This window comes from Triticum urartu, chromosome 7A (genome assembly GCF_056163025.1).
Source record: "Triticum urartu cultivar PI428250 chromosome 7A, HENAU_Tu73, whole genome shotgun sequence".
Classification (NCBI taxonomy): Eukaryota; Viridiplantae; Streptophyta; class Magnoliopsida; order Poales; family Poaceae; genus Triticum; species Triticum urartu.
This window is the reverse complement of record NC_141879.1, coordinates 681,369,728-681,380,513: the sequence shown is the minus strand read 5'-3', so window position 1 is coordinate 681,380,513 and position 10,786 is coordinate 681,369,728. Positions and strand designations below refer to the sequence as shown.

The 10,786-nt window shown below is 41.7% G+C and overlaps 2 protein-coding genes across 2 annotated transcripts; both read right to left on the bottom strand.

The window, feature by feature from the left end:
- Nucleotides 1–2,128: 2,128 nt before the first annotated feature.
- LOC147961429 (endonuclease V family protein) lies at nucleotides 2,129–5,190 on the bottom strand. The gene is made up of 9 exons (XM_087536465.1): nucleotides 5,081–5,190; nucleotides 4,816–4,929; nucleotides 4,443–4,713; nucleotides 3,878–3,940; nucleotides 3,378–3,417; nucleotides 2,971–3,035; nucleotides 2,743–2,859; nucleotides 2,482–2,610; nucleotides 2,129–2,398 (listed from the first exon to the last, which is right to left on the bottom strand). Exons 2-9 carry the CDS (start codon nucleotides 4,869–4,871, stop codon nucleotides 2,345–2,347), a joined length of 795 nt encoding a protein of 264 aa, XP_087392591.1. The 5' UTR covers nucleotides 4,872–4,929; nucleotides 5,081–5,190; the 3' UTR covers nucleotides 2,129–2,344.
- Nucleotides 5,191–6,487: 1,297 nt separating this feature from the next.
- LOC147961428 (putative E3 ubiquitin-protein ligase LOG2) lies at nucleotides 6,488–9,836 on the bottom strand. Its single transcript, XM_087535659.1, has 3 exons — nucleotides 9,446–9,836; nucleotides 8,166–8,670; nucleotides 6,488–6,846 (listed from the first exon to the last, which is right to left on the bottom strand). Exons 1-3 carry the CDS (start codon nucleotides 9,718–9,720, stop codon nucleotides 6,715–6,717), a joined length of 912 nt encoding a protein of 303 aa, XP_087391785.1. The 5' UTR covers nucleotides 9,721–9,836; the 3' UTR covers nucleotides 6,488–6,714.
- Between the last annotated feature and the right edge of the window lie 950 nt (nucleotides 9,837–10,786).

The following is a 10,786-nucleotide window of genomic DNA, read 5'->3' as shown; positions in this document are numbered from 1 at the left end:
TCGTCGACGCAGTCCACTTCCCAGCCGTTTGACCCGTCGGCGACGTTCACCGCGCGGTTCCACGTCGACGACGGCACCACCGTGCGCGCGCCGTTCATGACGGCGACAGGCTCGTCGCCGTCTTCCCCCGCTTCAGGACTGTCAAGCTGCCCTACTACCGCAGCAAGAACGATGTGCAGCAAGCGACCGCATTCTACATGCTTCTATTTCTCCCGGACAGCACCACCGTCGGCGTCAAGCTCGCTGATCTCTACGTCAACATCGTCATGACACCGGAGTTCGTCAAGAACTACACGCCGGCGGCCAAGGTTCTGGTCAGGCGGTTCATGGTCCCCAAGTTCGAGGTGTCGTCGGACATGAGAGAGATGGGAGTCGGCGGAGCTTTTGGGGGAGTCGGCGGAGCTTTTGGAGGCGGTGACTTCTCGGACATGGTGACCCATGGAGACGGGCTCTCCATCAGCAGAGCGTACCATCGAGGTGGACGAGCTCAGCACTGCTGCTGCCGCCACCACAGGCATGCCCACAGATCAAGGTGGAAACATAGTACAACCTCCGGTGGATTTCGTGGCGGACCGGCCGTTCTTGTTGGCCATCGCCGAGGACAGAACCGGCGAAGTTCTGTTCCTCGATCATGTGGTGAATCCTCTAGCTAAGTAACCCGATGGGTGCGGGAGCACGAACAACTCCGCCCCGTTTGCGGCACTGTAAAATCCAAACAGCAATCCAAGAAGATAGCTACAGCTATTTCACAAAATGTTTCATCAGACAAGCAAACGAGTCCCGTCCCGAGCCCCGTAAAATTTCATAAAAGTGTTTCCATTTTATTTAGATGCCATCAATTGTGCCATCGACGACTGATAACAAAAATTCACGGGGAAAGTCGGGAAGGGGACGACGTCCGACCCCGCTAAATGTAGCAGCAGCAGTAATGGTGGAGGGGCAGGCACACCCCTCCCTTGGGGTACACTCCCTTCGTCTTGCAGTAGTTGTCGCAGTCGGGTATGTCCGCGCATTTGCCCATGCACATGTACTGCGCCATTCCTGCATCCAAAACCCTAACGGTAAGTTCCAATTTGTAACAGAGAAAAGTAACCAGTATGCCTTTTGTTTTCTGCGAAATCAGATATGTCCTGAATGAAGTTTTATCAGGTCACACGATGTGTGTATTTGGATGAGAAGTGCTTCACTTCAGAGGATTAGTGCAAATAACCAGTTACAGCTTACACAACTGATTTAATAATAGAGATGGAAACTGTGCTGATCTTAGATTTACAAAAGCAGATTTGGATGGAGTAGAGAGCATAGATACCTGATGAGAAAAGGAGGGCAGCACAAACTATAGCAATCACAAGGATCTTGCAAACGACGGAGTGAAAAGTTGCAGCCATCTCAATGTTGTCTACGTAGGTCTCTGGAAATTAAGCAGAAGTGTTCTTTGTATATGCTGCACTGCTGGTATCTCATCTCCACATGTTTATATAGGCAGTGTGCATTAAAGAGCATAATCGGTTAGATCAAAAAATATATATTTTTTAGAACGAAGACGCTGGACGCGTCCGGCTTTAAATTAATAAAGCCGACAACTAGGCAGCGTGACTGACAGAGTCTTAGATCACAAACACGAGCACGGAGGCCGAAAGCAGCACGGAGCAAGCAAAGTAGATTACATGGCTCGAAGCCTGAGCTTAATCAAAATATATATGCTGTTAATTGATCGGTAACATCCCTTCGAGAAGGAAATCTATCAGATTAAATGCAAGATGTGCTTGAGATTTACGGCAGTACAATGCCTTCCCATCATGGCTTTATTGTACTGGAAGGAAATATACCAGTGCTTTTGCTGAAGTGTAAATCAGAGATAGATACTTTGATAATTGGGGAAATCCTTTTGAGAAGAAAAAAAATATCAGACTAAATGCAGAAGATATGCTAGTGATATTAAAGCAGTACAATGTCTTCCCATTGTGGCTTTATTGTACTGCAAGATTTTTTTTTCTTTGCGAATAGTTGTACTCCAAGATATACCGGTGCTTTTACGGCCGCACAAAGCAGCACTGCTGCGATGTATATCCAGGTCCTTGATTCTTCTTGCTAATTGCTATGTGCATTGTGCATGTGCACAGCAAGATGGACAAATTCAGATATTGATAAAAAAAAGGGCATCACAATCTATTTTACAGCCAAACTGTTCTGGGATAAAATGCAATTCCATACTAGTATTAGAGAAGGCTGTACATTGGTTACTTGAGGTTCCAATGCCTCGTCAGTTTCTTTCTCAAATTTCACAACAGCTAGAAAGATGAGAAGGCTATCCAAGGGTACAGTTTGCCATTGTCGAATCTTGTTACTGCTGTAATCTTTGGTACTTTTGGAGGAATACCTTCGATCTTATATCAGCCTGGGCAAAGGATGGCCAATTAGTACACAAAATGCAACTGCCGACGTGTGGAAACTCGATATATGATATTCTTTAAATTTAACCTGGCGTGTAGGCTCTGGAACACGATATCTACAGCAGTACTTCACTATCCCAATGGCAGAGTCGAGCGAAATGCGATGACCAACTGAGATGTAGATTGGCCTCGATGAACCAGGGCATGAACACATTGCCTAGGACAAGTTGTTTGAGTTCATGTGCAACAAACATACATTTCATTAACAGGAAGTATATAAAAGAAAGGAAACCCCGTTACACGTTTAGCAATATAATATAAATTTTTGGTGCAATATAGAGTCTCTTACCGCTCCCCATGTCGTCCCAGACTGCCCAGTCAATGAAATACATTCCTTATTGCAGTTTCCTTTTGCTTCAAGCTGTTTTCTGACTTCAGATTGGTCAAGACCATCCACATGGTGCAACTGGAGCATTGAAAATGCTGAGGATTTAGTCTTCCCTAAAAGTACAACTGTGGGAGAAGAACTCGAGACACTACAAAAAAAAAAATTGCAACAGCAGTAAAATTAACCTACATTTTTTCCAACTCCGATGGTTGGCAGGTCTGCAAGGACACCAAGATGACATGCTAAACCAAAACCTGCTGAACATATATTTATTAGAGGATGACCAATTCACATATATTAACTACAGCTAATGCAGCTTGCCACAAATATGCATAACGTAACAAGATGTATTGTATCACCAGGATTACATGTTAAGGGCTTCAGGGATTACAAATGAACTCATTCTTTCATAAACACAGAAATCACCTCAGTCTTACGAACTATATCAATAAAAAAAATCCAATAACACCGCGTACATATTATATGATTCTAGAACCTAATTTCACATGTGCAGCGTATTCTACTACTGCCAAACTTGCTACTATTACTTGAAAACTGTAAAGAGTGCATAAGTGTGACTGTAATTGGTCTGTTACCTCGTGGATGGAGTAACCCATTTCCATCAACCATGAGTAACTGCCAAAGCAGAATGATAAACCTTAGAAAATGCACTGGCAAAGAAAGATGATTACTACATGTTGAATTAGAAAACTACTACTGTTATATGTAAAATGTAAATTCACATGAGATTTTAATCCAAAACGAATTCTCTGACTGCATAGTACTGTACTTTTTGTTCTCGTCATCACAGGTACACCAACAGGAAATAAGGCATGCGACCCCATGAGATAGTTGAGAATATATCCTCAGTAACCCTATTTGCCAAAGAATCGTTACATCTGGTTCCTATTCCCTTATGTGGACATTTCGGCAAGTGATGTCATCTAACTTAAGCATGCTTGCAGCTTTTTCTTCTACGGAAGTTCCTGTTTGCTAACAGAAATGCTATACAGAACATCATGTTCTAAATTAGTGTTATTCACCAAATACAGGCTAAGATTAGTAGAGTTGCAAGCACCACAAAGGATAATTCTACCTGAGGGTAGAAATGATGAGCATTGATCTTCATCTTCTCCAGGAGTCCTAGAAGAATGGGGGCCTGCACAGGTAGATAGTTTTCTTACATATGATTCATGCAGATTCATAAACTGAAGAAAGATAAATGATCACAGATGTTTGCAACCAAACAAGGAAGCAAAGTCAATCACGATTACCTCTCCTATGTTCTATAATAACTAGACATTGCCCTGGCAACACTAGACTCACTTCTGACTCTAGAGATAACAATAAGCTGAAGGCATGTCGAGCACGTAACAAATAACACTGATTGAATCAGATTTTTTTCAGCCTGATTTGCACATTTGAGGACTACTGTCCAGACATAATAAACTTTGTACCATTGATGCAAGTAAAGACAAGATTGTTCGGTGATACAACAGTAGTCCAAGAATTTTATCTTACTTATTTACTGTCAAAGCAAATTAAACTGTAGAGGTCCAACTGAAGAACAAAGTGTCTACCATAGATAAACTGCACGTGTCTATATCTTCATTGTTCCAAACAAATTCAGCGAAAGAAAGTGCATATATGGTGTGTCATACCTCTCTGAAAGCAAGAAAACCCGGAATGTAAGGCACTTGCATCCGGACAACATCGAACTCCTCATGGACGATTTCCAAGGTATCGGCATCCAGAACCACCACCGCGGCACACGCTGTAGACGGGTCTTCTTTCAGGAAGCTAATGTCAACCCCGCCTATATACTTCAGCTTGCCCCTGGCATCACTCTGGTCTGACTTCGAGCTCACCGAAGGTAAAGACCACTCGAAATCATCCTCAAGAACGAGCCTACCCCTGAGCAAATCCTGCGTCCTGCATCACCAGACGGCATGAATCGAATCTACTCCCTTTGATTCAACCTGAGACGAACTGAATGGAAAGCTCATGGAATCGATGGATTGGGCATATACAGACCTCGCCCATTGTTGCTTCTGCAGCTCCAGATCAGAGCCGTCTCCTCCTCTATCCATCACCCTTCCGGTTCCTGCTCGCACGGTGGTCCGGAGCTCTCGGGGGGGAGATGGAAACCTAGGAATTTCAAGTTGGATTGAGGAATCGATCGAATGGCTTCCGCAGCAGCTATGCGCGCGTCTACTACGCGGCGCGGCAGCTTCCGATCAGTACCAGGGGAACAACGGGCGGGCGAAGCAAGCAGCGGGAAACGCGCCGCGATTCTCACCTGTAACGGCGGGGGCGCCCGGTCGATGCCGGCGGCGAGCTTTTCCTCTCCGGGAACAGGCCGACGACTCTCTCTCTCTCTCTTCTTTTTTTTCTTTGCTTTGTTTGGGCTTCGGGCTGATAACGGTGGTCCTGGGCTCCTCGTTGTTCACTTTCGTTTCCTCGTTCATTTCCCCTAAAAGAAGTGCATATCTCAACTCTCAACGCCTACCCTAGCCTAATCTACAAAACACAACTATAATACCATCTAAGAATCAATGCCGAACTCTTAAAACCGGTGAGGATTCAACCCTCCCCTCTCCACACCCTGGGTTTGACCCGTTGATCATCCGGTCAGCAAGCCACTCAGCAAAAATTGAAAAATTCCAGAGAAATAAAAAAATCTGTAAATAGAAAATTCCAGAAAAAACCTTATATTTTTTAATAAACAAATTCTAAATTTGGGGAAAATGAAATTTGACGATAATGTACATTAATTTAAGTTTTTTGAAACTTTCCTAAAATTCTTAGTATTGTTTTCCAAAGTATACATGTTTTTAAAAAAAATGCGGGAATTTTGAAATTTTGAAATTTTTTCGGCAAAATTATAATTTGATGATAATTTTCATTATTTTTAAGCAAAAAAGTTGAAGCTTTCCAGAATGCTTAGTATTGTTTTCTTGATTTTACATATTTTTTCAGAAAGTAATGGAAAATTTATTTTCTGACAACATTTCGCAAAAATTGGGCAGAATATTACCGCTTTTTTCGATTTTAAAATTTTTTATATAATTTATTTGATTTTTTAATTTTACAGAAATATTTCTTGTTTTTCTGGATTTTTTATTTTACAGATTTTTTTGGTTTTGCCTGGAAATGTTGAAATTTATACGAACATGGCTTGATGACTGGATGGTCAACTGTGTCAAAACCAAGGTGTGGGGAGGAGAGGGTTGAATCCTGACCGATTATAAGAATTTGAGGTTGATTTTTAGACGGTATAGTTGAGTTATAGATTAGACTAGGGCAAGAGTTGAGGGTTGAAATATGCACTTCTCTCAAAAAATGCATGTTGTATACAATCTGAAGGTTCATCGTTTTTCCTTTGGCAATGAATCTATCCCAGTTCTTGTTGACATGTTGTTTTTACTTCTAGGGGAATGAATCCTGCCTGCAGCAGGTCCTCAATCAATCCTATCTTAATCTTAATCAACAAGATCACTAGATACTTATGCTGACCAGATTTTCTCAGATATTTATATAAATTTATACTGACCAGATTTCCTCAAATTTTATACTGCAAAGGTTTTCTCCTTCATGTTCTAATACAAACGATTTTCACAACAAACAACATACCACAACACATGCTAAACAGATGCAGACATAACACTTCACAAACGAAAATGGAAACCTTCAACAGAGCTACGTGTAACGTTAGAACCAGTCGTAGATTTGAAAGCTCAAGCCCAGACAATAGATGTTGCCTGTTTTAAATTCCATGTCACACGCAAAGAGAACATCACGGTCAGCTTAGTGTATACCTTCCATGTTCTGTTCTTTGCCGAAAGCACGGTAATTTCATTTTAACACGCGATATATATACATCCAATTACAGTTGCTAACAATCAAACGGAACTTCCTTTGAGGGTTCCCAAACTACTGATCTCCTCCTTGATGCCTGGGTGTGCTATCAACCTTAATCTCAAGAAGGCTCTCAACAGGCTGCCTGCACATGGGGCATTTGTTGGTCTGGAACCTTAATGTCTGAGCACACTCCCTGCATAGGCACTGCAAAAGAGCACACGGCATGATTTTCAGTTTCACTGGTTTCATGAAGATGACAGGTCAATGAAATTTGGCTTATTTTCATCTGCAACATAAGATAAAATGGTTGCATCTTGAGGAATATATGAAACACGATTGTATTAATTTCAGCTAGATGTATGAGAAAAGGTAGAAACATTGGGCACGCTGCTACAGACATAAGGTTCTTGTGTTGGTTTCAAGCTAGGGGCCAGTTTACAGTTGATATACTGTGCCACGCTGCACTGCCGTATATGCCCATATGGCCCATATCTGTAGTAATTTTGAAGATTTTGCAGTGTTTCCAACTATGTACGTACAAAACAGAAATTCATGATATTCACATTTTGTGGCTTTGGTAAGTAGTAGTTCTTCCATCTATGGGCGACTACAAATGAGGCCTGATGTGCTCTAAAACTTTTCCTATTCATTTGTCAGGAAAGCATGGAAACAGTGCAGGATGTATCTTTGCCAAAATAGCAAGCATTGAAGAAAGCAGAAAGAAATGGGAATGGATATTACAAGTAACTAGCTAAACAGCAAGACTTGGTAAACTTTCCTGATAAGAAACGAATAGTTATTTCGATGCATGCTAACCAGATTACTGAGTGCATTTCACAGCAATTGTGGGTGCTTTTTAATGTTAATCAAATATGCAATGATGAATGTGCACACAAAAAAAATACCCAAAAAAGAAAATTCCACAATGAAATAAGAACCAAAGACTCTACAAAACTGATACTAACTTTGTTAAAAAAATACTCTAGATGATGTTTTAGACAGTGACATGACCTCCAGCAATCATCTTTCATCATTGCTTTCTGTACAGCTTAGAAGAGAAGTATAAGATACTCCCTCCATTCCTAAATATAAGTCTTTCTAGAGAATTCCAATATGGACTACATACGGAGCAAAATGAGTGAATCTACACTCTAAAATATGTATATATACATCCGTATGTAGTCTATATTGAAATCTCTAAAAAGACTTATATTTAGGAACGGAGGGAGTATTATATTATGACATATTATTCCACAGATATAATAAAATTATTTTCACTTTGGCAAACTAATTTTTTATATAGTAGTAGTCACAGTTAGAACTCTTTGACAACGCGCTTTCTAGGATGCAATGCATTTGTGGATGTGGGTAATATAACTAATCTTGCCAGGCCTGTTTCCATCCTAATTATCTTTAAGAAGAAAGGTTATCAATTTTTATATTTAAAACAAGTTTCAACAGCCATAAGCCTTATATCTACATCTATACATCTAAAGGACATTTAGTACAAAAGGATAACCTACCATATGCCTGCATGGAAGAACAGTTGTATCTCTTGGTTCTGTTAGACAAACCACACATTCTTTTCCAGAATCATCCTCATTAACATTCCTGTCAGCTGTGTTCCTGTTCCCAATACCGTATATCTCCTGCAAGACATATCTGGTTCCATTTACCCACAGTATCTGCTGCACAATGTTGATCCCATATTCAGCACTGTCTTTCTTAACAAACACAGCAAATTTAGCCAAAGACTTCGAGTCTTCAGCATCATGTTCCCTTCCTAATTCTTGGTTACTTGGCAAACCCACTTCCACTTTGAATGCAAGCGGAAATACATGATCCTCCCCAACCTTAGTTAGCTCAGATTCCTCAAACATTGAGAGCTTGATTCCAGTTCCACTAGGTTGCCTGAACTCCTGACCATGACCTTCCTTAAAAGTTACCGTGACAGGTTTGAGCAAATTTTCCTTTGTACCCTTCAGGACAGAATCATCAGCTTCTTGTGCAAAGAAGTAGACTGTTATGCTGTTTGCAGGATCAGAAATTAAGAGTCAGTATTTGATTAAAAATAACATGACAGTCTTGTCAAAATATTAAAAGAAGTAGAGGCACGCACTACACAGGTACAAAGCATGAGATGCTACTAATAAACACTATGCAACAAATGGGCATAAAATGGGGATAGTCAAACCTCGGAACGGGACAGAGCCAGGCATGCATTTGGAGAAATTCATTAAGCATAGCTTTGCCATGGTAAAATTACAGAAGGTAGTAGACAGCCCAAGACCATTAAAGCTCCATTGAGCCTCATGTACCCTGAGTTTTTCACTTTCCCACACACATGAATATGATTAAGTTCAGATTCCATACCTAGGCCTACTACTTCCTTCAACAACAAGCCGTGCAAACAATATACAGTACTCTAACATATCAAGTGAAGACCTCCCTTCTTCACCAAGACAAGCACATACATGAGCCATAAGTGCGCCATAAATCTGTTTCTACAGGTTACTGCTCCTTGTTACTCGGACTCAAATATGAAGAATTCAGAAAGTTGACACAGAATGTCCCAGTTTTGTTCAAATGGACAACAAAACACAAAACAAAAGTATCATGTGGCTCCAACCAAATATGAAAGTATCATGGCTCCAACAAAATATGTACATGACGGCAGAAATTTTACACTGGCTAACTAATATCATCACGGGATAAAGCCTAATGATCGGCCACAAGGGTCCACAACGACACTACAGGCCTCCATCTAATCAGCAAAACAGAGAAGAGTACGAGGGGGGCTGACCTCCCGGGGGCGTCGGCGTCGAAGGAGAAGGCGAGCAGGTGGCCGCCGCCGTCGTCGTCGCGCTCCAGCCGCAGGGTATGCCCCTTGACGTTGACGCCGGCGCTCACCGCAACGGCCCTGTGCCGCTCCACGTGCGTGGGGAACGGCACCGGCGGCGGCGCGGCGGCGCCCGGGCGCCACGGCGGGTACTGGTGGTAGTACGGTGGGGGCACCCCATGCAGATGAGGCCGCGGCGGTGGCAGGTTGGGGCGGCCGCTGCTTCCGGCGTTGCCCATCGGCGCGTCGCCGTCGCCGTCGCGCTGCGATTTAGGTTTTTGCTTGACTTTTAGTCGAGTTTTGGTGGGGGGTAAACTGCGGCTTCGGTTCGGCCGAGTGGATGTGTATTGTGGAGAGGGGTTACTATTACTACACGGGTACTGTCTCAAGGCACACAATTCGTGGATTGGGTTTGCTATGCGACTATTTTCTTAATAATAGAGAATGATAAGGACAAGATGCAAAACTTATTTTCGACATCTTTTAGAGTACATTAAGAGTGAAGAATAATAATAATTTTAATAGCAGTGATCTCTATTGTTTTGGACAAGCTCAAGAGAAAATGCATGAATGTATTCAAATATTTACCTGCAACAGGGGTGATTTGCTCGTCAAGTACCTGGGATTTCCAAAACATGACAGGAGATTAATGGACATGATCTCTCTTTTGTTGTCCTTCTCCTAGCAACAAAAAAGAAGACGATCATTCTTAAGGTATGTGGCATATGTTCTGATTGTGTTCACGTTCTCAAGCAGCAAGGGGATTTCTAGATTGAGTTTGCTATGACATCACAGATTACACTAAAGGTGAAGAGAAGGTCTAATGGAGAATATGACTAGCGCTAATGAGGATGCTAACACGTATTGACCTTTGTTAAATTCTTAGGTCATATCACCTTATCTATATCTATACCAATATAAAAAAAACCCAAATGGGCAGACCCAAACCATCTCGACCGTCAAATCATGTTATCTAACGGTTCAAATCGCTTCAATGTTGAGCACCAAACACGTTTAACACTTTAATTACCCATCACTGCGATTGGTTATAAACACGTTTTGACTCAACGCTATCCTTTAAAATCTGTCATGTAATTAATATCCTACCATTCCCGCGAAAAAGTAATTGATATCTTACCAAATACCAACGTGCAACAGATATATCTTAACTAATATAACGTGCAACTAATATCCTACCTAATATAAACGTGTATTACATGTACATTATTACTAGTGACTGTAGTGTAAGCATCAAACAAATATGTCATGTGTAATTTTTACAGGACACATGTGGTTCCTAGTTGG

Bases quoted from the DNA above. Each gene is read 5' to 3' on its own strand.
- LOC147961429 (XM_087536465.1), bottom strand. From the start codon at position 4,871: ATGGATAGAGGAGGAGACGGCTCTGATCTGGAGCTGCAGAAGCAACAA. The intron at 3,941-4,442 runs GTATGACACACC...CTACCTGTGCAG, and splicing joins GTTTTCTTGCTTTCAGAGAG to GCCCCCATTCTTCTAGGACT. The intron at 2,860-2,970 runs GTAGGTTAATTT...TCAATGCTCCAG, and splicing joins CCATCGGAGTTGGAAAAAAT to TTGCACCATGTGGATGGTCT.
- LOC147961428 (XM_087535659.1), bottom strand. From the start codon at position 9,720: ATGGGCAACGCCGGAAGCAGCGGCCGCCCCAACCTGCCACCGCCGCGG. The intron at 8,671-9,445 runs GTCAGCCCCCCT...TCCTGCAAACAG, and splicing joins GACGCCGACGCCCCCGGGAG to CATAACAGTCTACTTCTTTG. The intron at 6,847-8,165 runs GTAGGTTATCCT...GCTCTTTTGCAG, and splicing joins TTCTTCCATGCAGGCATATG to TGCCTATGCAGGGAGTGTGC.